General features: G+C 44.6%; 3 protein-coding genes across 13 annotated transcripts in view; 1 reads left to right on the top strand and 2 right to left on the bottom strand.

Moving 5' to 3' along the window:
* The window catches only part of SPPL3 (signal peptide peptidase like 3), a 61403-nt gene extending 60877 nt beyond the window's left edge, over positions 1-526 (bottom strand). Inside the window, exon 1 of the mRNA XM_075041756.1 lies at positions 229-526. Coding sequence (XP_074897857.1) covers positions 229-251 — 23 coding nt within the window. The 5' untranslated portion in view covers positions 252-526. The remainder of the gene's footprint in view (positions 1-228) is intronic.
* Positions 527-838: 312 nt separating this feature from the next.
* C11H12orf43 (chromosome 11 C12orf43 homolog) overlaps positions 839-27103 on the bottom strand; it is a 30935-nt gene continuing 4670 nt past the window's right edge. For 2 of the 11 annotated variants that reach the window (XM_075041750.1, XM_075041738.1), the window contains exons 7-10: positions 13356-13545; positions 7501-7630; positions 6689-6769; positions 839-5334 (exon numbers count right to left, since the gene is read on the bottom strand). The gene's annotated coding sequence lies outside the window, so the exon portion shown is untranslated. Of the gene's footprint in view, positions 5335-5587; positions 5976-6688; positions 6770-7391; positions 7631-13355; positions 13546-20242; positions 20402-22315; positions 22426-27103 lie in introns of those variants that run through there. The other 9 variants (XM_075041747.1, XM_075041743.1, XM_075041740.1 and 6 more) reach the window with 8 other exon arrangements.
* Positions 9325-25573, top strand: HNF1A (HNF1 homeobox A). Its single transcript, XM_075041751.1, has 10 exons — positions 9325-9659; positions 16719-16918; positions 17814-18000; positions 18303-18541; positions 19344-19501; positions 21274-21475; positions 22815-23006; positions 23283-23404; positions 23702-23843; positions 24432-25573. The coding sequence occupies exons 1-10, from the start codon at positions 9325-9327 to the stop codon at positions 24557-24559; spliced, it is 1905 nt and encodes a 634-aa protein (XP_074897852.1). The 3' UTR covers positions 24560-25573.

The following is a 27103-nucleotide window of genomic DNA, read 5'->3' as shown; positions in this document are numbered from 1 at the left end:
GGTTCCCCTCACACACACACACACGCACCCCGCCCCCCCGCTCGGGACCGGGACCCCATCCCCGCCGCGGGGACCCGCTCCTCCGGCAGGAGGCCGGGTCGGAACACCCGGTCCGGCCTGGTCCGGCCCGGTCCGGCCCTCGCCGGGGCCGCTCCCCCCCCCCGCCCGACCACCCGCCCGCCCCCGCGGCCCGCAGCGCCGGCGCCCGGCCTCAGCCCCTCGGCTCACCAGGAGTAGGTCTGCTCCGCCATGGCTGCGGCTGGGCGGCCGGCCGGCTGGGCTGTGCGGGGCGGCCAGGCCCCGGGCTCCTCCTCCGCCGCCGCCTCCTCCGCCTCCTCCTCCTCCGCCTCGCAGGCTCCGGGGCTCAGTGGCGGCCCCGCTGCGGCTCCCGGCCCAACATGGCGGCGGCTGTGAGGAGGGAGGGGAGCCAAGGGGGGGGGGTCCCCGGCCGGGCGGGGAGGGGATGGCGGAGAGGGCGATGGTGGTGGCGGGGAGGACGGAGGCTCAGCAGCCGCGACGCAGGGCCGCGCTGGGGCGCCGGCGGCGGCTGGGCCTCATGGCCGGCGAGGCGGCGGCGGCGGCGGCGGCGAGGGGCGGGGCGGGGCGGCGAGGGGGGCGGGGCGGCGAGGCGGCGGGCACCGGGCGGCCAGGCCAGGCCGCGCCGCGTCCCCGCGCTCGCGCACGGCGGGGGCGGGGCCGGCGCCGGGGGCGGGGCCGGCGCCGGGCGGGGCGCGGCGTCACGTGCCCACAACACCCTCACGTGCCGGTGCCGCCGCCGCCGGCCGCGCGCAGGCGCCGATAGGCGAAGGAGGAGGCGACGGTGGTTTGTTGGTTGTCGGGCCCGGCCGCGCTTAGCGCCGCCGCTCAGGCTCGGGCGGGCGGGTTCGCTGCGCGGGTGTGCCGGGAAGAGGGTACCGGGGGGGAGAACCGGAGTTTTCTCCGCCAGAAAAGCGGGCAGGTCCCGGTCGGGAAGAGCCAAGCGGGGGCAAAAGGCCGGGGGTTCAGGCTTCCCCGGGCTGGTGGGGTGAGCGGGGCTGTGGCCTAAGGGAGCGGGAGAGTGCCGCGGTTTTCCGAGCGTGGGAAACCGGCCGCTCTTGCCGGTGTTCGGGCAGGTCCGCCGAGTTCCCGCCGCCTCCCAGACGGACTTCGAGTGGCTGTCGCGGTGGGTTTTCCTTCCGATGGAGGGGTGGGTGGTAAAGGCAGAGTTCAGGTAAGGTAAATCACAACTGCGAGCACTCACGGTGTGTTTCTGGAGGTCGCTCTGTCTTTTAAACAAAGCAAGTAAAATAAAGAGGATCGAGTGCTCAAAATACTTTTTTTTTTTTTTTAAGGCAGGCAAATAACATTCAACATACTTTGAGCAAATAAAAATCAGAGGCTTCATGTTACCACCAGCCCTATCTCAAAACTGGGCAAGTCCCAGGCAGCGGGACTGGCAGCCGTCGATGCTGGTCCCGTCTCCTCGCACGGTTCTTCGGTGCCGACAGCCCTCGGCTACACTGCTGCCAAATGCAGAACTAGTGCCCTAGGTTTGCTCACTGGAGTAATCCGTATCCCCTGTCACTTCGCTTGCAGTGATTTGTGCAAGGGGGGGCTTTGCGGAGTTCGGAGCGATTGTTCCAGTCCAGCTGTGCAGTCTCGTTCGCTGTTCCTTTTGGTGTGGGAGGGAGGAGAGCCGGTTTTAACACACGCTTGGAGGTGATGTAACTGCATTCAATGTGAAGAGAAGAACAATGGCCGGGTCTGGTAAAATTAGGTATTTGTTTTTTAAAAAAAAAAAAAAAGTATGGAGAAATTCTGTGCCTGAATACAATTTTGCTAAAATCTTCAAAAAATTAATGAGACATTGGGACATTCTCGTTGCATCTACAGAGATGCCAGATGCCTCTAAAATGGCATTTGGAGCCCGCTCTAGTTTATTTCTATTAGTGGATTGAATAAACAATTTCCATTTTGTCCATCTCATTTATTCTCTTAAATGGAAAAAAAACTTAGGCTGGTGTGTAGTCATGACACAGGATGGAAGATAAGGAACGGCTCGTTTCTCCTCAGTTCTGTTACCAGTTGTCTCTGTGATCTTGGGTGGCTCACTTCATCTCTGCTAGCTTAGTTCCTTCATCAATAAAGAGGAAACTGCAACATGTTCCAGCCACCTGAAGTTTTGGGACGCTGCAGAAGGGAGATGCTGAATACGCAACACAGACTGACTTGGTCTCGGTGGAGGGAATGCCTGGGATTCTTGTGCTTCACTTAAACAGTGCTTTTTAGTAGTATGGTGCTGGACTTTGAAGGCTTCTCCCCCCGCCCCGTATGCCTGTATATGCATTGGAAACGAGTGATGTGGGTGTCGTCACACCTCAGCATCCAAATCCTCTGTGCTTTTCACACCCTTTGGGCCTTGCAGACAGGAATGACCTTAGAGCTCCTGACATAATCAGCGCTCTACCCACTTACTAAAATCTGCTTGAGAATCAGATTTATCAACTATGAGGTGGAAACATTCAAAGGACCGTGACTGACTAGCTTACTGGGATCCCTGCTGGGGTCAGTCATGGCACCTAGGTGTACTAGAAAGATTAGATGGTGAGTAATGCTAACATTTCCTCTCATCCAGCTCAGGCTGGGCTACCTTGAAAAACCTTCTCCCCTATTTGACCATATAGCTCTTTGCCCTCCAGCTTACGCCCCATACACAGTACTTGTGTCCATCTCAGTAGGTACAGAAAGCTTTGGTGGATATGATGCAAGGAGAGAGGAGTGAGTCATGCTCAGAACGTTGAGCTGTAGGGTGCACAGCCTAGTCAAGCAGTTTTGGTGGTAATTCTGGTGTTCCCACATATGCACATCCCCTGGTAAAAAAATGCTCAGGCTCTGGGTAGGACTTGCACAATGGAGAAGTCCCCTGCCTTTATTCTCCCTCAGCACAGCAGAAAAACCTACAGCAATAATTAGAAAACAGACAAATAATTTGGAATCCTCACTCCACTGTGGTGCAGTCCCAGTGCCTCTAGCATGCCTGTTTGCTACCCTTTTCACCGATTATGATAGAGAAAATGCAAGAGGGAAAAAGAACCTCTCCATCCTTTTGAATCGAGCCTTTCTTAATTTTTTTTTTCCCTGAGAGTAGGATGTAAAACTGATACTGGTATCTATGAAACAATATCCCTGCTTTGTGTCCTTATTGAAATAGCTTCGAATTTCTCAGTCTTGCACAATTTCCAGCACATTAATTTGGCACAAATGATTTATAGCTGATGAGCAATTAAAGTATAATTTTTTTCAGCATCTCAGGCTTTGTGACTAGACTACTAAGTGATTTCACAAGCTTGCTCTATCATTACAGGATAGCGGTGAGATGAATTCACAAGAGAAATTTACTCTTCCTTGCAGACCCAGCATCTGGTCTTACTGCAAATTGGAGCACTGCTTGCATTCCCCAGATAATTTTCTCAGCATATCTTTTGTATGGTCTGTCTTTGGTCCTACGTGAGAGCTTTACTCTGAATTTCAGTGACAGTTTACTCTGACATTACAAAGTCCTTCCAAAATACCTGTTCTGTCTGGAACCTTTGATGTAGACTGATGCATTACTTAGACCTGTCAAGGTATTTCAAAACTAGCAGCAAACAAAAATAAGGTGTTCTTTTTTTTCTTTTTGTGTTTGGAAGGGTAGCTCTCAGAGGCAAGTGTGGTGGAGAAAAATCAGATGAAAGTACTGGCTACAAAGAATCCTCACCTCCAAATTGCTTAAATGTCATTAGATGACATTTAGCTAACCATGTCTTGATTCTGCTATAATGGAGGTGGAAAGAGAATGAGAGTAACTTCATGTACACACTTCACCTTTCAGGAAAGGACATGACAGGTATAGTTGTCAATGCTGCTTCATTTTGGGAGGAACAAATAGCATGGAAATGAGCAGAAAGGGAAGGCAAAAAAAAAAAATCAACAGATCCACTTTTGACAGTGTAGCTCAGAGCTATGCTAGGCTATTCTGCTTGTAAGATCCTTATGGGATTCCCCTCGATAAAAATAATTAAAATGTGCACTGACCAGTACATGTGACACGATTCTCTTCACTACCACCTAGTGGGAAACTCCTTCATTAACTGAACTCCAGAGCTGCTCCGGCTCTCCAATCTCATCCTCACCCTGATGGCAGAAACAGCGAGTAAGTGAAGGGGGAACAGACGGATGACTGGGAAGAAGGACGCAGTCCTGTTTCCCTATACAGGAAGAGGAATGGGGAGAGAGAGACTGTAATTTAAGCCCATTGTGCCCTATGGCATTATCACACCATGCCTTCTAGCTCTGCATCCAGGCCAGTTCTTAATGGTTGTTACACCTTAGCCTCAGTGTAACTGAGACTCCCAAAGCTTAAGAAATGTTGCCTTTGGAGATAAAGAGTAAAACGTTGGTTCTTCTGAATGCAACTGAATCCATACAAACAGTGGTAAGGAGGGACTGGGAAGTTAGGCCAGTGTCTCAGTCAAAAGGTAGCCTTGCCTCCTTCTTGGCTCTGGAAGTTTAGGTTGTTCTGCTACTGAAAGTACGGAAGGAGGCACCAATGAGAAAACCAGCTTCCTTCTCTGTAAAATCACATTTTAGATTATAATTACATATTTACAACAAAGACTGCTAAATTAAAACGTAAATGGGTATGTATTTGGAACATGAAAACCATGTATTCAAGAGAGTCCTTTCCCGCTGAGATACTCGGGGTTTGCAGAAATAGCTGAAATCCAACCCTACGAAAACAACATATAAATGACAATTATCTTCGATTTTTCACACTCCTGTGTGCCATTTGGGACTAAGCTCCCAATGCACAAATAATAATCAATTTTCTTACTTGCATAGCTTTCTTTTCCCCAACCACGGAAATAAGGGTGAACATTATAATAATAGCTCTCACATTTCAAGGAGGGGATGATGTTAATGTCATTCAGGCCAACAAAGCATTTAGCAGTCTCAGCAGGAAGAACAGGAAAATGGTAAAGAATTATTAGAAGAACCATTTCTCTGTGTTTCTTTTGCCAATGGCAATTTTACCACCATATTCGAGGAACTATACAGGCTCCCTCTGCTAGCACTTTTATCATAAATATACTTGGGCTTTTTCCTTCACTGTATGCCCCTTGAAGCCACATTACACTAGCTTTATCCCAGCAAATTACTGTATTTTTCATCACATACACTTAATAATGGATATAATTCAGTAAGAGAAAACATCAAAGGTAAAAATGGTGTTGATCCAAGAAGTCAGGCTTTGGGAGCCTATTCTGCCTTCCATTCTGTTTACAGGACTCTGCTGTCCATTACTTTGGTTTTGTCCTAGTATAATAAACAAAATACAGACCAATAAGTCTACAGTAAGAATGATGTTCCTATTGTATACCCATTTATACTCTCATGCAGTCGTTCTTAAGTGTTAAGTAATCCACTTAATTACTAATTCAACTACTTTATTACATGTAGGGGAGAAGGGATTACACTGGAACAGTTAATCAAGGCAGACTATTATTTACCAATAAGATAGAATTCCATTAGAGTAACCCAAGACATCCTTGCCTGGAAGGATATGGGAGAATGCCAGGAACCCAGTTTTATAAGATAGCTGTGACACAGTGTTATCACAGTCTGCTACATCAGGAGAAGAAAATAATTTTTTAAAAACCCTCATAGAAGTTGTATTTAAGTGTACGTAGGACGATGCAAAGTAGTTGAACGTGTTTAAATAATCTTTATTAAACTTGCCATTAAAATAAAATGGAAAATAGACTTCTTGTGATTACTAATTGATATATTTCTCCAATCTGCACCCAAACTCATTTGTTAATGTAACAGTGTTCGAGAGCTTGCTATTAAGCTGACAAGTTTAGTGTTGTAAAGCTGCTTATGTCTTATCAATGAAGCACTGAATTTGAGGGGTCTCAACCACCACATTAATTACACCTAAGTAAAAACAAGCAATTCTGCAGGAAAAAAAAATACAAAAACAGATACTGCAAACATGAGAAAAACAAGCAGGTGCCACTCAGTGTCTTCAAACTTCAAAAATTTCCCCTATCACAATTACGAAGATCACATTAGTCAGGGTGACTTGAGAATCAAGTCATGACCCAGCAAATTGTTGCAATTAAGAAAATCAACATATACTAAGCACTGGTAATAGATGAAAATGGATATAGCAAAACCAAGACCTTTTCTTTCAAATATTCACCCTCAAGGCAAAATCCCTGAGTACAATTCAGTTACAGGAGAATGTTGTCTGGATTATGGCACTCCACAATTTAGCTCTTGCTCTGCTACTAGGTCTATAATCTAGCTGGTTAAAGCTTTGCAGCTTCCATCCTTGAGCTCTGCTGTTCTTATTACCTCACCACTGAGTATCGTGGCACTGGCTAATTCACAACAGGAATCTCCTTCAGTCTGACCACTAGCAATTTATAACATTTAAGAAACACTGAAAAGCTCACTGGTTTTCCTGCACTGAAGAACCTGAAATACTTAATGGAGTGCCGAACCATTCACTAGCACAGTCCAGCAGGTTACAGTGATGTAAAGATAAAAGTGTGTAAGTTTACTTGTTGTTTTGTTAATTGTCCAGGCTCCTATGGTTTAAAAGGGACAATTTAATAGACCAAGTGAAAAAGCCCTTCAGGATAAAGTGATAGAGAATATTTACCTCCTCCTCAGTATTTGAAAGGTTTCCATATTCAGCTAAGGATTCTCCACATGGCATCCAGTTGTAGCATTCAGTGAGGTCCTAACATACAAACAGATGTTCAGTTTGGTTTTTATAGACTTCAAAGTTCACTGGTTTCAAGACAGGCTGTTTTAAATGCCTCTGCAGCTGAAGGTCTTCAAGGCAAACAGAAGCAACAGCAACAGGACTTCTGGGTACATAAGGGATCCTTGAAACCATGCAATTTAGATAGATAATTTGTTGCTATGTTTTCTTCTTTTTGCAGTTTTCATTGACAAACATTGCTCTTCTTTGTCTAAACTTAACGGTCTATCTCCCCATGTATACAGACACGGAGAGACTGGACAATCTTTTAAACAAAGAACAATGGTAATATTTTCCATCTTAGTTTAGGTAAAAGAAATCACCATGCCAAAGAAAGACAGAAATAAGTAACGTGGTATGGCAGAATCTCCTGTCACATATTGCAGGAACCCCACAATCTGTTGTCTCTGTTTGCAAAGTCATTGAATTATAAGGACATATCATGCAGAACTATAAGTCACAGTTGGATATTGTAATTGACAATTACTGTTATCAGCCAGTAATTTCGGTGTGTCTACTGGGGGGCGGATAAGGATAACTGTAATAAAAAAATAAAATGCATGGAAATTGTATCAAAACATTGATAGGACAATGCCAATAAAGCTGACCATTCTTTCAATACTCTTTATTAGGAGTATGACAAAAAAAAAATTCTTTATAAACTAGAGATGTCTTTTTACATTAATGTTCACATGAAAATTTCTTACATTTAATGTTTTTACATGGACTTCAAATTGTTACTTCTTTTTAGCCACACAAAGAAAGTCTTCTGTATCCATCTGAGCTTTTTTAACTCACTGCAGGGAGGGGAGCTGGTACTCTGGGTGCAGACGCCATCTGAAATAAAAGCTAACAGTTAACAGCAGTCCTGGTTGAGAGGGTCAGCCCAGCAGCCCGACTGCAGCTTGCTGTGCCTGGAGGGAGGAGGGGGTCCAACCTGCAGAGGAGCTCTATCCTTCAGCTGCTGACTTAGCATGTTGTCGCAGGAGCCTGGAGAGCATGGCTAATGGTGCCCACAAAGGGAAAACAGGGGCCAAGGTCACTCTGCAGCATTGTCTTGGGACATCACCCAGTTTGGGAACAGTCCTACTAGGCTCCTCTTAGCTTAGGCTTGATGGGAGTGTATAAAGAGAGACAGGTAGCTGCCCCTAGAAAACCTCCATTGAGAACAGTTTTAAATCCTTCTTCGGTTGATCACACAAGGAATCATTTGCATGAAACACTCCTGCATCAAGTCCACATGTGCACATCAAGTTATTCCCTAATTTATCCACTTAAAGTAGATAGATTCATTAATATATTTTCAGACCAGAAAAGACAATTTAGCCATAAGGACTCCCTGAGAACTGCACTAAGCGACTCCAACCAAAATAGCAAGCATGTTTTAAGAAGTCACCCAACAGGTGGGAGCAGAACCTTAGCACAGGGCTGGTATCAAGAAGGGATGGAGATAGATGATAAACGGGAACCACAAGCCTACCCAGAGCACTCCTCAGGAGAAGCAGGGCAATTGATGATAGGGCAGGGACTTTCAGCATGAACCAACACCTAGGGCTATTCCTTATCATATGCTTGAATCACAAGCTCAGTGGGCCAAGTCCTATAGTCCCCTGAATTATGTGGGTACACTACTCCTGCTCATCAATTAAGCAATAAACATAGCAAGTTATAATGGAGGTACTAGTATTTGCATGTCAAGATACCCAGCAAGACAAGGCCAGAAGTGAAAAAGTCATTTAACACTTGATGCTCTGCCACAGAAGTCAGCTGGAGCTCCAGAACCTCCTGTGAGTCTTGGGAACGTTCAAATAAACCCAGTGGCCACACTTCTCTGCTGGGGGGTTGCACAAAGGCTAGTGAAGCTGCCAGTCTGGCTTTCTCTCAGCCCAAAGCCTTTGGCAGGGGCTGAGACTGGCTGAACTTCACCACTGCCACAGCTCTGAGTGGGCTCTGCGATCTTCCAACGGCAGCACCTTCTCCTGAACCATGCACAGCCAAACACACCTCTTCCTTTTGGGTACTCCACCTCCTTCCTTCTATAAAACTAATGGGGCCAGAAATAAGTCACACTTCATCCTCATTTTCCTAGTTTTCTTTCCATAGCTTCCTTTTCCATGCTGCAGACCTCCTATTCCTTCATTTTACTCTCCTTCTCCCTCCTGCTTCCCTCCCTTTCCCCCTCCCCCTGCTTTCTCTCCCTCTGCACTTTGTGAACTGCTGCTGCGGTGCTGAAGTCCAAAGTTCAGTAACTTGCTAAGCACACAGATAGGTATGAACCTTGGAGAATTTACATTGCTCCAATGTAAACAGATAGCCAAGGGTCCCTTTATCAGCACTGGCTCAGGACAGTCGTGGGGGGTCTGAAGTGGCTCAATTTTCTATTTTGTTTTTTTGGGGGGGGCGTAAAGGCGGGAGGCTGTGCTGTGCCCACTCTCCTGACAGTCGGGCGTGTTACCTCAGGAACATGGTGTAGGGAAGCTGGAAGCGGGATAACCTGAAATTCAAATCCAAGAGACACCAGCCTGAAGACCATGGTCTCAAAGCTGACTCATCTTCAAGTGGAGCTGCTGGGAGCGCTGCTGGAGTCGGGGCTAACCAAGGAGACCCTGATCAAGGCGCTGAGCGAAGTGGAACCCTACGTGCTCCAGAGTGAAAGTCAGCGCGCTATCAATGCCCTCCAGACAGAGAAAGGGGAACCCTGTCCCGACATCCCCAACCTCCCCAATGGAATGGGGGAGTCCAGGTTATCAGAAGATGAGACCTCCGATGATGGGGAAGAATTTACCCCTCCAATAATGAAGGAGCTGGAAAACTTGAGCCCTGAGGAGGCTGCTCACCAGAAGACTGTGGTGGACAGACTATTACAGTAAGGACAGATTTGCTGCTCCTCTTTGCTGCTTTCTTGCACTCTTCCCTCTAAATCTCCTTTCCTTTCCCATTCCGCTCAGTGTCCCTGGTATTCACAGTTGATCCAGCTGCACAGAGACGGGCTTCAGCCATACCAGGACTAGCAGCCCCAAAACACTCCCCAAATTCTTTATAAATGCTCAAACTTTCCTTTCATCTCACATAAAATGCATGAAGGGAACCATGGAGCCTGATAACATATTTGAAGTGCTTATATTGCCAGGCTTCAGAACAGTCCGAGGCCTGTATAACTTGCATCTCTCTGACTGAATGTTGGATTTAATTTTTTAATAGGATTCACAATTTCAGCCATCGGGGGGGGGGGGGGGCACCACCAAAAAATCTGGTCACTCTTAACTGGTGCTGCATTTGCCTGAGGATATACGGTAAACTGAAGTTGTAATGTTTCCCTGCTATATTTAAGGAGATTAATATTGTTAATTTTACTGGGTTTTGGTATAGATTATTGGTCAAAGACAAACCCAGAGAACTTGTTCTTGTCATTCTTGTGAGTGCAAAGTTCTCCTGACTTCAGTGGGGATTTTTCTTGTAGAAAGAGCACACACCAAATACATGCAGAGGTTAAAACCTGGGCAGAACACTCCAGCCTACCATTCACTGTCTGTCACAAATACGAAGTACATATGCAGCAACAATTACAGGTTTTACTGCCACAAAAATTTGCCTTTGCATACAAGCATTCCTGAAACCAAAAGACAGGAAGAGTTCCCCAAACCAATAAGCCTCGTTACAGACTCAGAGAAACATTCACCAGGATTCCCATTTGGGATTCTTGCTGGGATACAATTGCCGTGGGCAACTTAAGAGGTTTGTCCAAGCAAAGATCAGGTCCATCCAACCTCTCTATCACAACAGAAGCAGAATCTTGCCCATCTGTTTTGGGGGTATTTTGAAATGACAAGCTGATAGAAGACAAAAAGATGCAGCAACATTCTGCACTAAAAATCTTCACTAAAACTAAAATCCATCTAGAGAATTTCTCAGGCTTTCTGACCACTCCCTTTCATGTGCAAAGGAAATTAACATAAAACGTAACAACAAGAAGCAAACATTAAATCCCACCACAAACGGACAGAGCTAGATAAACAGCATTACAAAAGTTAGCATTCACTGTAAATACTTAGGAGAAGGAAGCTCCCTGGCAGATTGGGAGTTGATGACTCTGCAATACCCAACAGAGGAAAATTCACTGGATCAGCTCTTACCTGGGTGGGGAAAACATTCCCGATAATTCAGTCTTTTTTCTGGCCCAGTACTGTGTCTCATCTCTTCCCCACTTCCAGCTCTGTCACATCTTTTAGTCTCCTCTGTTCCCTTTACCTCTTTCCCAATCTTTTTACGTATTTCCCTTCTCTCCATACTTTTGTCTCTGCTGCTATTCCTCCCATTTTGTTGTCTTCTTGGCTAATTCTCTCCCTCCCTTCCACTCTTTTTCTTCCCCTCATCCTTGTCTCCTTCTCATCTTCCTGAGTCTGCGTACAGGTCTTGGGGTAGTTTGAGCCCAGTGGCACCGGGCGGGCCCTGGCTAGTTACTAATTATCCAATGGCTTTATTATTTCTCTTTTGTCTTATAAATTTATAGATGAAAAGACCCTGATAAGCTTTTTGATCATTAACTTCTGATGGTTTATCAGGTATCTCTCCACAAAGGAAGCCATGAAAGTTGAAGAAGAGCAGCTGGCTTTGCCCCATTTTCTGTAATGAATGGGTGAAGCAGGGCTGAAGTGCCATCCGCTGTGATCTAAGAACAGACACACAGATGGAGGGAATTCCTTCCTGCCATCCTCACTTCACAATGAATTCTGGTTTCTGATCCTCCCTGCCTTTCTAGGAGCTTGCTGCCAGTCTTTCCTGTGCTTACTACCAGCCTCAGCACAACAGTCTTAGACCTCTCTTGCAAACCTGTGATATTAATGCTTTCCAATGAACAGTCTCACATATCTCTCTGGACAGTCAGTTGAGTAGCATTCCCATTTTACAAATGGGAACTGAGGTACAGACAGATTCTATGACCTACCTAAAACCCTAAGATAGTGCAAAGAGGACTGGGCAAGAACAAGGATTTCCTAAGCCTCATACTGGGTCTTAATTGCAAAGCTTTATTCTGAAACATCAGAGTTTTCTTTCATCAGTCCCCTGTATCACAGGATAGAGCAATTCACTTCTGCTGTTGAGGACAGTATGAGGGGACCAGAAGCCTCAGTTTCAGCAAGAAATTACAAGTATACTTATGGAGGAATAGAATAGATCAAAATTAGTCACAGTAAAATGAAAATAGTAGGAAGTCTGTATTGACATGTTTCAAATTTCTGGTCAAAAATTTAAAAAAAGCAACTGTATGTCTGCGAATGTATTAAAAGCACCTGAATCAGTATCAGGGTTTGATAATATGTAAGCATTTGTTACCTACTAATAAATTTCTTTTGTTTTTAAGAACAAACCTTTCCACTAATAGAGGCCTAAAGGTAATGTCCTTAAAATAGTATTGTAAGTATTGTAAGATGGGGCAGAACAGTCTATAATGGAAATTACTCCCAACAATAGATAAAAGGCAGGCAGGCAGGCAAGAATCTCCATGCCCAGGGATTCCGAGTAAAACTTCGATGCTTGCAAAGCTATTTCAGCATCTACACAAAGATTTCAAATCCAGAAACAGATGGAGGCACTTCTGCCCTTAGGCAGAAGCCTCTTTGGGCATCATTAACAACTCCTAGTCTCATGTTGCAGACCACATTCTAACAGAGAGATTTACTTGTGGGCAGCTATTACTGATACAAGAAACTCTTTGTGGTAACTGCAGCCATTGCTTCTAAGTAGAATCAGGAAAGTGTCTGTTGCTAGGCTTTCCAGGAGCTGGAAAGGAAAAAAAATGATAGCACCAAGAGACCAAGTATGTCCTCACAGGACCACTAAAGTTGAAACCACAGTTTGGAAAGCACTAGTCAAAGCTGAGTAGAACAGGATGTAGAGAAGAAACACCCACATGACTGGGTGCACCTGTGAGTATTGATTAGATTTTGTCCCTACAGAAAAAAATGCTAAAGACAGTTCAGACAAAGGTTTCTCTAGTAAGGAATTAACATAATTTCATTTTGTCCTTTAACTCATCTCACTGATCTTCCATAGATTTACAGTTTGAATAAAAACATACTTTCCATATCACTCCACACAGAAAACAAATTGCATCTATGATAAAGAATAAATAAGTCAGTTGGGAGACAGAGCTGTGTGGAGTAATTCCCAGATACTCCCCAGAGTAGAAAGAAGAAGAGAGGCTACCTTGGGGGAAGGGACAGATCATACTACTGCAGGTACAGCAAATGGAGCAAGGTATAGCAACAATTCACCTGTAGGGCAAGGGGTGAAATTCCATTAGAAAGAGAGAAATTGAGATAAGCAACAGATTTCCCCTGGAGGCAGGGATAAAAGCGTATTTTCCATGAGGAAAAAAGAAAATAAAGATATGTAATGATAAAGGTTCAGCCTTTTCCCCATGTAAGCAGTGTCTTAGCATGGCTGTAGCTGGGGAGTCTGGAGATGAAGCTGCCACTCCCCTTTCATTTCCACATATAAGCCAAGATGAGGCAAACCAGGCCAAGTTCAATAGAAAGGAACCCTGCCGGGATGGTCTTACCTTCCCTGCTCTCTGCCTAGCCCGGCTCCAGGCTGTGCAACTGACATCAGTGAGGGTTGTCTAGCAGCTCCAGAAGAAAGGGCCAGAAGATGGTCCTGAGTACTTCACAGCTCTGAACCTCTGTTTAAGCAAGGTCTGGTCCAAAGCAGCAATTCAGAACCCACCTGAAGGAAATGAAGGCTCCTCTTGCCTGAGAACAAGAAAGAAGAAAAGGAGAGACAGACAGAATGAGGAAGAGGAGGGGAAAGAAGGGAACAAAGGAAAAAGAAAGAGAAAAGTCAGGAAGAGTGAAGGAGGGAGAAGGTCCCCGAATGTTACATCTCCAGCTCTCTGGTATGGGTTTTCTTTAATGCTAACAACTTGATATTTACTTTCCATTTAAATTTGAGATGTTGCTATAAATTATCAACCAGCCTCTTGTCCCTTTGAGTTTATAACTAACTACCTGGGTTACTTATTGTTCAGGTAACAAAAGGGAGGTGAAAACGCCCTTAAAAAGTGACCTCAGAACTAAGAAAATGGGAAGCTTGCATGGAGAGGGGACCCAGGCCCCTGTGGTTGAGATGAGCCACAGAAAGGGGCTATGCTCAGATGGCAAGAAGCAACTGACAGCAGGAGAGCAAGACTTGAGAAGAAGGAATTAGAACTAACTGTGTGAGAAGAATTTGGAGACAGAGATTAGACCCTGGAGGACAAGAGAGGAATGGGGAGACAGCTTGCATCTGGGGAGGAAGGGAAGCTAAAAAGCAGGAAACAGGCTTGGAAATAGAGAAGGAGAGCTTGACCAAGGCAGACCCATTTCTGCAGTTCTGACTCACTGAAGCAATTGAGATTTTAGTGCAACTACAACCAGAAGAACTAGGTTTAGGGTGAAATCCAGCCCTCTAACAGTCAATGACAGTCTTACTGCCAGTGAAAGAGTGAAGGTTTCAACTTACGATGTCTTAGTCAATGGTGAAGGCTGTACAGGTGGAACTACGTATTTGGACAATGGTTCATGCAAGGGTTCAGCTGACCAACTGCCATCACTTGTTCTGTGATGTAGCCTTGAGCCAAAAGGAATTGCTGCATTGATATTACAGCCTGTGCTTTGACAATGTACAGAGTAGGTAGGGTTTCATACAACTGTCCTATGAAATCATACTGTACTAAGATTCCCCTGCACTGTTTTGCCTCACTAAGCTCCCTGCTTTGTCTCAAAAGAAGAGAGAAAAACCACAGGGCTTTAACCACTGTGAGAAGAGACTCATGGATACCTCCTGATTTATTCCTACCACAAAGTGACAATCTCAACAGGGGAGACAAAAGTGACTCATGATTAGGGCACAGGAAGGAAATCAACAAGTAACAGAGGTTTCCATCAGTGATAATGTAGTCCTTCCTCTTCCCATCTGACCCAGAACTCAAATCTAAGAGACCAGAGGTTCCAAGTCTGATCCTTTTCTCCTTTGTATAGGGACTTGTGTAATGAATTCAGGGTACAGGTGCTGGATAGACTATCACAAATACAAAGGGAGGAGACTGGTCCTTGGTTTGGACAGCAGGAGAAGAAAAAAGAAAAACAACACACTGAGAAAAGAAAAGCTTTTGTAAATTCAGCCCAGTTTGAGGCTTTTGAAAGACAAAGACAGTTAAGGGAAGAAGCTAGAAAATAGAAGCCTCTATAGCAAGCATCCCATCATAAAAGAGAAACAAATGTTCCTATTTTAAGAAAGCAGGTTCTTCAGAAAGCTGTAACTGACACTGTTTGTGTGACACTTTAACTGCAGCAGAGCTTGCTCCTTGACTACCTAGCCACTGGGAGAGAGGCTGCAGGGGAACAGAGATAAGGGTGTTTGTACTGAGAGAACAGGTGTGGACTTTGTCCTCTTTATCACTTTGCAACCTCCCGAGTCAACAAAGCAATGAACAGTACAGTTGTTGCCTGTTGCTCAGACCTGTGTGTTCTTGTGACGCTTTCTGCACAATCCTAGGTACTTTTTTCCCCCTGTTGCTCCTTTGATGCTGGTGTTGGATGTAACACCAGTGCATTTCTACAGCATGCAAACCATTTCCACCAAATGTTTCATATAGAAAGCACAGAAGGATGCTCTTTGTTAAAAGTAAATCAGAGGCTTTTCTGTAGAGAGGCTCCTGCACTGTTTGGATCTAGACTGCCTGGTTTCACATCTTTATTTTTTTACTGTGATTTTCAGCTCTGGTGAAATCAATACCCACAACAAAGTCACAGTCATGTTTCCTCTAGTTTCCTTAGGAACCTTCATGGATACTCTAATCGGAGATCCTAAAAGCCAGAGATCTACATTCATTATGAAATCCCAAATCAGATTAGCTTCTCAAGTTTTGTGAGTAGGTCTCAAATTGGTCTATTCCCTCAGCTGTTATTCCAAAGGAGGGTTGCAATAGGAGGAATTAGTCATTTGCCTATTGTTCTTTATGGGGCTTAGAAGCTTTGAGTGTATCTAGATGTGAATCAGTGTTTGACTAACATGTAGCAGATGTGCAAGAACATAATCCTAGATGGCTTGGTGTACACATATACATATATAGCAGTTACGTCACAGTATAATTAAAGCCTGTTTTAATTTCCTGAATCACTGCAAGGCAACCCAACCTGGACCAGAATCAGGGCATAAGCGAGGTTCAGCCTAATAGCACAATGAATCTGTCTTGGAAAATTAAGTACACCTACCCAAAGCACCTATGCCTTAAAGAAAGGGGGTTAGAGAAGAAAAGTTATGTAGGGAAAGGGAAGAGAGAGGTCAATGCTGAAAAAAGAGATCTGTACTCATAAAACACCCAACTGAATACTGAAATGCAACATCACTTCCCTCCTCATACCATTTCTCACTAGCAGCAAAAATGCTTTATATTCACATTACTTTCAAGCAGAAAGGGCCATTCCTTGCTCACACCACTGGTCAGCACTTTCTATCATTTACAGATGACAACTGCCTAGACAGAACAGCCCAAAACCTTGCATACAAATGAGCACAGACAACGAAGACTCTGGCTATGTATTGGGAAATTCCTTTGATAACCAAAGAGTCCCCTTCTAAGGGCAGATCAAAGTGCCTACAGAGAACAGTTTAAAGGAAGCTAGTGCTACCTCTTTTGCACTTCATTTCTAATACCATGCAGTTTTTACCCTGCATTCAGGGTCAAAAATGAACAAGGTACCACACTGAGGAACAGCCTTCCCTTATGGAGCCAGCTACCACTCCAGGCTCACCAAACACAATGGTGATGACTTGCATGCAAGGTGCACCTCAGGAGGTACTAGTGCACTGCCCTGGAATCCAGGTCTGCTGAGTGCAGGTGTTGGATCTCTCTCTCCTGAGAAGTGTTTTCTGCTCCTTCCAGAGAGGATCCCTGGCGAGTAGCAAAGATGGTGAAATCCTACCTCCAGCAGCACAACATCCCTCAGCGTGAGGTGGTGGACACTACTGGTCTGAACCAATCTCACCTCTCACAACATCTCAACAAGGGGACTCCCATGAAGACCCAAAAAAGGGCAGCCCTCTACACCTGGTATGTCCGCAAGCAGCGAGAGGTGGCCCAGCGTAAGTATGGCAACAACTGTTCTCCTGTCTCAATTTCATAAAGGTCTCTGCTCTCCCTTGCTAATCCTTACTCCCTATTTTTATCAAAGAAAAATGGAAAGAGAAGCCACTTTTAGCAGGAAGCTTAGAGAAGTCTAGGTCAGTATTCAGTGGTGAGGTGAACCAAACAGTACATGGAAAAACACTCCCTCATGAAGCAGCCTGCAGCCACCCACCCCACCCTCCATTTGGCTGAAGAGAAGCAAATACTCTACATTTGCAATTAGAGTTCTACACCCATCCTCAGACTAAAGCAGTACAGTGGACAGATAACAGAGACAGAATTTTTGCCCGAGAACTATGCTTTTGCAATTTCAGCTAAAGCAACAGTTCCTCTAGCTGCAAAAAGCAGCACGCTGCTCTACTCACTGTGAAAAACCACTGCAGGCTATCACTTTATGCCCTCTAAGGCCCTTCATTACAGGCACCCACTGGGAACTCATCCCTGCAGAATCACTTCTACATTCATGATGCCATCTGGAATCTGTCTGTCTTAATTTTGTATTGGTGGGTTGCAAGTAAAATGAGACATTTGGCCTTTGGATGGTTTTGGAAAACAGGACTCCAGTCATGCTTACTCTAAACTCAGCTGCATTTGCTTTCACTACACCAAGGTTGGAGCAGAGATGCAATGCATGCAAGAGAAAGGACAGGTAAATATGGTCCTGCTAGGAACATCTTATCAGTTTTAGCAGGTTATTGTACTTTATTTCCACCCCCATTTAGATTCAGCCCTCTGTCTTGTATGAGATATTCTCCAAGGGTAAGCTGCATTGGGCCTGCTAGGCACCCAAATAGACAGAACTATTGGAAATGCTTCCAGAAAGCAAATTCCCTTCCCCCTTTGTGCCTACAGAATTCACACACGCTGGCCAGGGTATCCTGACAGAGGAGCCCATGGGAGATGACCTGCCCACCAAGAAGGGAAGAAGAAACCGCTTTAAATGGGGTCCTGCCTCACAACAGATCTTGTTCCAAGCCTATGAGAGACAAAAAAACCCCAGCAAAGAAGAGAGAGAGGCACTGGTGGAAGAGTGCAACAGGTAAAGATGGGTGTCTGAGGAAGAGGGGCACAGCAGGGCCACTCTGTGTTCTTGGGGTTTGCTAGCACCTATGAGAGGCAGGCTAACAGAGCAGCAGTGGATGTCTCCACTGACACCAGCCACATTTGAATTAAATGCCACAACTGTCCACAAAGGATCAGTAATGCCTTGTGTCTTGCTATACCTGGCAGGATCCTTCCACACAGTGTGCCAGACGACAGCTGCTTTGAGGCTGCACACTTACTCTGTGTCTCTGACTAAGCCCGGCTCAGCAAAGCTCTTCTTGTGCTCTCCCCCAACAGAGCAGAGTGTATTCAGAGAGGTGTCTCCCCATCTCAGGCCCAGGGACTGGGCTCAAACCTGGTGACAGAGGTCAGAGTTTACAACTGGTTTGCCAATCGCAGGAAGGAGGAGGCTTTCCGGCACAAGCTGGCCATGGACACCTTCAGCGGACCGCAACCCACCTCTGCTCCCCCTCTAACTCCTCACAACTCTTCTTCCCTCCAGCCACCATCTGCTCTCTCACCCAGCAAAGTTCACGGTAAGGAACAACGAGAGGGCAATCTGAAAGAGGCATGGGTGAACCTACGCAAACTCAGTCACCAAAACTATCTCCCAAGTCCACCCCTTTAGGAGGCAAATCTACAGATAGAAAAAGACGACTTGCTACAAGGGAAGAGCATCAGTGACAAAGAGACCATGTCTGAGTGAGGAGGGCAGCTAGAATAGCAAGGGTGACAAAGTTCAGTAACAAAACTTTCAGCCAATTCTCCTCGCTTATTCTTTGACATCCTGCACTCCCTCATGGCTGGCAGGCAGTAATCCCCTTTCAAGGAGTCATCCACTGGCTGCCATCACAAGTCAGTTCTGTATCCTTTCACTCACGTGTGTGCCTCCTACTCGTTCCAATACATATCAGCACCGTCAGACTCTGTGGCTGACTTCTCAGGCATCAGGAAAGATCATTCAGAGCAGAGCTTTTTCAGCTTCATAGGCCAGAGCTGGTAATTGCTCTCATTCTGGGAAGAGATGATCTCACTGAGACTCTCTCCTCTCTACACCCACATCCAGAAGGGTGGCTTCTAGTGAACCCTGCTTGCTCCCTGCAGCACACGCAGCCATACATTAAAGCCAGTATTTGAGGAAGCAGTTGCGCCAAGTTACAGAGGAAAGCCAGGGCGGGGTGGTGAGAATGCCTGTTCTCCTGGTTCCCCTACTACCCACCTTGTCTCTGCTTCAATCATCTAAAGGCAAGTGCCTGCGAAGGAAACTGAATTTAGTGCTTGCCAAAGTTTCTCAGTTTCTCATTTTTGACAGCCAGTTTCCCTCCTGTTGTGATGCAGGAGTGAGGTACAACCAGCAGCCAGCCAGCGAGGCAGAGTCCTCCAGCAGCAACCACCATGGGAACAGCTCCATGGTGACCACTCAAACCATCCTGCATCAGGTTTCTCCCCCCGGACTGGAGCCCAGCCAGAACCTACTGAGTACAGACACTAAGCTGGTAAGTGATGTACACGAAAGTTCTGGTGACTGAAGGACGTCAGGTCCTCTGTCTGTGGTTACAATATGGACTATTCAGAAGTAGTTTTTCCTAGATTACTCTTAAAACCACCTTCTTATAGAGATATTACATAGCCACTTTGCACTGACCATGTAACATGAGCAGTCCTGAGATACATGTGGTCTCTAGACTGCTGGTGGGGACGTGTATTAGAGCATGAAAGCAAGAAGTATAGCCATTTCCTTACAATCAATCAAAACAGCCTGTTCTGAAAAGATATGACATGATTTCCTTCCTCCTAGGAAACCCTGTTCTCTCCTCCTTTCCCCAGTGAGATTCTCATCTCATCTCCAACTCTCATTTGAACTCTACACGTCTCAAGAGAGTTGATCAGCCACCAATGGGATTAACAGAACAGAGACCCATACTTATATCTATCTTACCTGTAAAAATTAAGCCCAACAGCTTGTATGCAGCACATACCATGGAGACATGTACTGGATATCTAGATTGTAGCAATCTGCCTTCTCAAAGCAAATTTCCTTTTGACATTTGACTACACCTTTTCCCACATAATTAGCAACAAAGCAGTAGAACTACATGACTGATAATTTTCAGTTTGCACACATTCCCTTGCTTACAGGGAAACAGTTGGCAGAAGGTTGCATTAGTGCATACTGGCCTGACGCAATGTTAAGTTCGCTATAAATGAGTATGATTTAAATCCCGTCAGTCACTCACTTTGCTGGTTTTCTGGTCTCTTCCTGAAGAAAAAAAAGTCTCTCATGAGGTGCTGAAAATCTTCTACAGCTGTCTTATAAAATTGATATCAAAGTGATTTGTCCCACTGTTTAACCTCTTGGTGCTTACTCTTACTAAAGATTCCTTACAGCTTTTTGTCTGAGGGGAGAAAAAAAAAAAGTATAAAGCATTGAACTTTCTCTGTCAGGCAAATTATTAGAATGCTTTTCTGCTGTTCCACAGTATTTCACCTACAGGTCTCTAAAGGGCCCTGCAAACTCAAAACCCCATTAGAGCATAGACACATGTTATGTGGTTCATTTTAGAGGCTGAGAAAACAGTCAAGTTATTAAATTTCTCAATGACTCAAGGACAGACCAAATCAGCAAGACACACAAGCACAAACAGTGCTGTTCTATATAACAGGTACTTTTCCTCTCTAACAGCAGGGAACTGCCAGGTAATACAGCCTGAAGAACATACTGTATGAGAAAAAAAGTCTAAGGAAACTTTTCAGCAGCTCCTTTAAAATCTCAATTGAAAAACTCACTGACTACTAAAAGACACTTGCTGGGAGAAAGGGAAATTACAGGCATTTCTCGGAGGAAAAGATGAACAAGAAAAGACTGGATTCTGTGCTGAACTTTGCAGCTAAAATTACTATGTAAACTACCTGAGCCTCTTAATTTCTCTGAGCATCATCTTCTACCCTCAGTTGTAAAACAGAAGATAAACTTTCCCTATAGAGAATGCAGTGGGACTAATCTCATTCTTGTTTGTAAAACCCTTATGATTTCTTAAATGTGAAAGAACTAAAACAGCAAGGATTTACTCTTAGTATTTCAACAGCTGACCTTTGCTAGTTAATTGATGAGCACAGGGGAACTGCAGAAAAGCAAATGTGAAGTCTTTCTAGTTAGCAAGGGGTCAGAGCAGGCAGGAAGAGGGAGAAGGACATCTTATCACAGCTTTGGGACTCTCCATACTCAAACTGCTCCAGATGGCATTTTCACAGTCCTCCTTTCACGCAGGTCTCAGCTCCTGGAGGGACTCTCCCTCCTGTCAGCACCCTGACTGCCTTGCACAGCCTAGAGCAAAATCCACACGCATTGAGCCAGCAAACTCAGAACCTTATCATGGCATCACTGCCAGGCGTTATGGCAATTGGAGCTGGTGAGACCTCATCCCTAGCACCAGCATTCACCAATACAGGTGCCTCCACCCTGGTGATAGGTGAGTAGTGTTCTGTAATGACTCTGCTTATTAGGATTCAGATGAAGAGCTACCTGTACTTGTTAGAATTACCTGCCTCATTTTCAGAGACAAAAGCACTAAGTTGGCAGTAATACACATCTGGGGGAATTGTCACAAACACTAAGGATCTTCAGCAGCACTACTTGTGAGTACCAATGGAATTAAGGGACAGATGTTCCTTATTCATGTTAGAACTAAGTTACATGCAAAACCACAAGTCTTAAGAGCAAGGAACTTTTGCAATCTATTCCTATGCCAATGTTTTGTTTTGCTGCTCTGCATGTCTCCAAATATAAAATGTAATACTTCCTTAGAACTATGAAAATTGAAGCACGTTCATAGTGCTTGAAAGACACAACATCCTGTTCTACTTCCTGCAAAAAGCAGCATATGCCTTTGGAATCCACAGCAGTAATTACTATTTTTTTTATATTTTTCACTTTGACAGCTTTTCTGGACTTGCATGAGATTTCTTTTCATTCCAGGACTAATCTACTGCCAAAGTGTATCTTATTAGATAAAGGAAAATAAAATGTATACTCTTCTCTTACACTTTCTCCCCAGGAAGAAAGAAGCCTTATTTTGTTCCATGGTGACAGCTGTGAACTAATTTCCATTTGCTCATTTATACCCAAGATTATGATATGGATTCTAGTTCTCTGGAGAGAAAAAAAAAAAAAAAAAAAAAAAGGAGATTACCACACAGTGGAAGTCTCTCAGTGCTGGAGAGACTTGCTGATTTACAGAAACAGGGTCTGGACAGTCGTGGGAAATGGGTAGTAACATGGGAAGTGGGTAGTAACATGGGAAACCTTCTACCTCTTTCTCAGTGGTCCAAATTCCATAATCTGGCAGCTCAAGCAAAATGAGCTGAAACTCCATTCCATGTGGCTGGACAGCTACAGCATAGTTCTCTCTGTGGCCAACAGCTTTATAAAAAAAAAATAATAAAATTAACTGGACACTGAGATGACACTCTGAGTTTACTTCTGAGCAAGGCCTCTCCAGTGGAACTCTGTATCAGGTTATCACTAAACTGGAAAGTGATCTATACCAGTACACAAAGATGTACACAGGAACAAACACTGGAAATCAGAGGTGGTTTTATGGTACATTTTGCATGCTCCCACTTTGCTTTCACTGGCACAAAATCTACTCTTAATCACAGATAACAAACAGAACACCTGAAAAACAGGATCCAAAAATCACCCTGCGACAACAGGCCTGCCATGATGCCTATTTCAGATGCCCCTATTGCAGAGCAGCCACACTCCTCCCATAGTGTGCGACACTACTGTCATCAGTCCTTGTTTTTCAGGCCTGGCCTCAACTCAGCCCCAGAGCGTACCTGTAATAAACAGCATGGGGAGCAGCCTCACTACCCTGCAGCCTGTCCAGTTCTCCCAGCAACTGCACCCATCCTACCAGCAGCCCCTCATGCAGCAAGTCCAGAGTCACATCAACCAGAGCCCCTTCATGGCTACCATGGCCCAGATACAGAACCCTCACGGTAAGAACATGAACTCATTTGCTCAAGCAAACAAACAAACAAAAAGACTGTTCTGGAGCATTTGCTGGGTCCTTGGGCTTGCAGCACTCTATTTTCCTTTTCTATTATTGTTGCTCTAATTATGAAATTATTTTTCTATTGCATTTATCTCCCTGTCCCTCCACTCCCACTGTTTTGGAGACAGACAACAGATCCACATGCATGAGAACAATTCAACCAAATTAGTCTCATGCAAAGCTCCAGCATCCACATGGTCTTGTTTTCTTTCATGCACAGCTCTCTACGGCCCCAAGTCTGAAGTGGCCCAATACACACATACAGGCCTCTTACCACAAACCATGGTGATAACAGATACAGCCAATCTCAGCGCCCTGACTAACCTGACACCAACTAAACAGGTAACAGCCTTTAGCACATGCCTTTGTTCCCCCACCTTAGAACTGCACAGGTCTGCAGGTAGCTCCTTGCTTGTCAAAGAGTTTTTGGGTGTGTGGTCTATGCCATTGTAGCAGGATGATCTTTCTTACCTCCTCGCCTTGCTGGTACCAGCTGCAATACTGGCAGCATTAGAGCAAGCTCTTCACTGCATCATCAAGGAGTATTTAATCTCCTTGGAAACAGCACCTGCTCACTCTCCTCTCATGCCTGTTAGAAGGGATGTAGAAACCAGGCACCATTAACTTTCTTTTCTCTAGGCATTCACCTCTGACTCCGAGACTCACACAGAGTCTGGAATGCATACGCCAGTGTCACAGGCACCAACGATACATTTACAGAACCAAGACACAACCATCCAGCACCTTCAGCCAGGCCCTCGCCTCACCTCAAGCCCTGCTGGTAAGAGCAGCAGCCACTATTACCTTAAACCATGTATTGCCTAGTTTCTCTTGCCAACACTGTAAAATCCAGTTAGAAAATGGTAACTGGGGCTCACGATTCTCTCAGAGGGCTCTACCCATGTCCTGGGAGGTTTGAAAAGCTGGTACAAGGAAAAGATTCAGAGCACAGTCTACATAAGGCCAGACTGTGGAAATGGGACCCTTCTTCAGAATCTAGAGAGGAAAATAAAAATATTGACAAAATCAGTGTCCATGAGTATTCAGTCCTGTGGGCAGTTTTCAGGGCTGAAAAACCCAAGACTCCCTCATGAAGAGACTCCAGTTGGATCATCCCAATTCTAAGAGAAGAACAAGGACATTAACAATCAACTGGAATCCTCAGAACTGAACTCTCTAGAGGTTGTCCCCCTCCACGTTTTCAGACTAGCTGTGGACTTAAGCTAGGTATATAATGGCACACAAAATAGAAAAAAGAGTTATGCCCCTATGCCAGGAGAGTTCAGTCATGCTGGAAATGTGAGTGTGTGCACACATATGGGGACTGCAGTGAGAAATTGTACTTAACTTCTGCCTGTGCCTTTGACAGTGTCCTCCAGCAGCCTGGTGCTGTACCAAAGCTCTGACTCTGCCAACAGCCACAGTCAGCTGCTGCCATCCACTCACAACGTCATCGAGACCTTCATCTCCACACAGATGGCATCCTCCACTCAGTAATAAAGACAACTAACTCAAGGGTGACTGCCACGACCAACCCGTCAGGTGCAACTCCAGCCGCGTTTGCCATCACTGTCACCACTGCCTTCCACGGGAAGGAAAGGCTGCTGCGCCTAGCTGACCTCCAGCCCCTACTGCCTCATACAAATCCCTTACTCAGCTGCCTCCATGAGAGAAGCTGTCTCATGCTCAAGACAGAAGCCATGGAAAGAGGATGCTAGCACTGCTAAAATTCACTGCCCCCCCCCCAAAACAAGTAAACCCAAACCCCACAAGCCAGCCTAGAACGACCAGACATCCTTTTGTGGCTGCCCAAGAAGGAATCCCATCAAGATAGGGAACTCAATGCAATATGGCAAAAATGCCAGGGCGTGGATGGGACTTTCATTCTGCTCAGCCTTCATCGAGCTGGGCCTGTACAAACCTGCCAACACTGGATTAAGCCATGCAGGAAAGAGCAAAGCTGAGCTGCCAAAGAAGGGACACCATCTTTAAAACACTCACCTCCTTTGCTGTAAGGAAGCACCAATGGGAAATATCAGAAATAATAGTATCTTGGAGGCAAGCATGAGAGAACCTCGTTTCTGACTTTAATGAAAAAATCACCAAGAAACAGATTCAGGAATGGCTTGGCCCAAGCCTGTCAGTATGGGATCACTGGCTACAAGCTACAAATCCTTTAATTAACTACAAAAATACCAAACATTCTCAGTTAAAAATGACCTGCTCTAAAATCATGCTATCCTAGTGGAAATGGCTTGGTTATTTTTGATATAGCTCTGCTTTGTTTTAAATGCAGAAATTAAAGTTTAACACCAGCAAGGAGATTCCAGTTCTCTGCATTAACCACGTGGATTCTAATCTTGTGCGTCTTGCTGAATGAGCCAGGGGATGACATTCCCCAGTGGCCCCTGAACACCTAGGGGGTTCCCATGCTCCACAAAGAGCAGCGGTTCTTTCAGTTTTTCTCTATAAAGATGTCAGCTTGGATTCATTGTACAGAACACGGTTCATTCTTAGCTTCCCTGTAGGCTAGATTCTGTAGTTCTTGATATGCAAATAATTACCCTGGGGTCTAAGAGTCTTACTTGCACTAAGTGAAGGTTTTTAGCCCTAAGGATCTACTTATATAGTTCCTCTTCTAATTATTCCTCTCTTCTCTATTTACTCTCAATGTTCACATCACTAAGATGTGACTAGCCAGACATTAAAAAAAGCCCAAATTAACATGTTTTTGTCTTTGTGACCAAAACAGAGCTATTTGTTCAACTGTGAAATGGATGAAAATCCTTAAGACTAGAATGTGCTCAAGACTCTTAAAAGGTTAAGATATAAGGGAGAATTAAAAAAAAAAAAAGTCCAACAGTGAACTCTTTCAATTATCACATCTGGAAATTTCAAAATTGCAGATGTCCATTACAGTTTTTATTGATAAGAGCTTCCTCTAGATACCATCAACCATAAGAGACTAATTTCAGTAAATAGATTCTCTGAGGAATTCCATCCTATAATTATTTCCTAATCTCCCATGTTCATCAGTTGCAAATACACATAACTTCCAGTTAGCATAAAAAAAAAAAATCATAAAACGAGTCAAAAGGTAATGTTTAGACCACTATGCATTTGAAACCCCAGGTGCTAGCTTCAGTATACTCAAGTTTTAATTGCCCATAAGACAAGTAACTTCTGCTGGCATATTCAGTTAGATTACAAGCCAATTTTCTACTTAGCTTTTCCATTTTTGGATGCCAACTGTGTTTTCTTGATTAAAAACCAGCAAGGATCTTACAGTAGGAAAAAACCATCTCCGGTTTTCCTACACTCAAAGAGCAACAGTTCACGATTTCAGTTTCTCTAATCTGGCTTTCTGGTCTGAATAGGGCCAATAAGTTAGAGCTACTGAAACCCAACAATCTTAAAAACTGAAGAAGAGTATTTATCTAATAACAGGTCATTTCCTGAAATACTGGAATTGAAGTATAAATAGACTAAGAGCCGTACTGAAAGCTACCAATACCACTGTATTTCAGGGAGACAAAAGTCATAAGCAACCAAAATAAGGACTGAAACACAGTGACTTTTAAGTCAGGCTTAAGTCCTTCCTGTAGCAATTTCATAGCATTGATCACCAAGCAACTAAAGAGCCATCTTCAGCCATCTTTATCTCTGCTGGGGGAGTCATCTGAATACAGCAAGAAAGCCACTGTTGTACAAAACCTGCCAAATTAAGTAAATCTAATAGTGTAGCAGAATTTAATAACAACAAATGGAATGAAAAAACTATACATGGAAAGAAATTTCAACAGACACAACTTGAACAGAACTACCTATTTATAACAACCCTGAAATAAGCTCTGCACACTCCGTGTGCAGGGGCCCTGGAAAGGTGCAGATTACAGAGGGATTAGTAACATGGCAGGTTTCAACAACAGATTGTTACAGTGATCACAGGAAAAAAATAAGGGGGCCCTGATATCTGACAGTATGCTTTTGATAAATGAGTCTCCCACAGGCTGAAGCTATTCTTAGTAGGGATCTAGGAGG

Source organism: Buteo buteo, chromosome 11, assembly GCF_964188355.1.
Source record: "Buteo buteo chromosome 11, bButBut1.hap1.1, whole genome shotgun sequence".
Classification (NCBI taxonomy): domain Eukaryota; kingdom Metazoa; phylum Chordata; class Aves; order Accipitriformes; family Accipitridae; genus Buteo; species Buteo buteo.
This window is presented reverse-complemented; position numbering and strand designations above follow the sequence as displayed.

What these genes read in the sequence shown, in the direction of transcription:
- HNF1A (XM_075041751.1), top strand. Translation starts at nt 9,325, where the DNA reads ATGGTCTCAAAGCTGACTCATCTTCAAGTGGAGCTGCTGGGAGCGCTG. An exon ending in TGCCTCCACCCTGGTGATAG is followed by an intron (nt 21,476 to 22,814) that starts GTGAGTAGTGTT and finishes CTTGTTTTTCAG; the next exon opens with GCCTGGCCTCAACTCAGCCC. An exon ending in CCTCACCTCAAGCCCTGCTG is followed by an intron (nt 23,844 to 24,431) that starts GTAAGAGCAGCA and finishes TGCCTTTGACAG; the next exon opens with TGTCCTCCAGCAGCCTGGTG.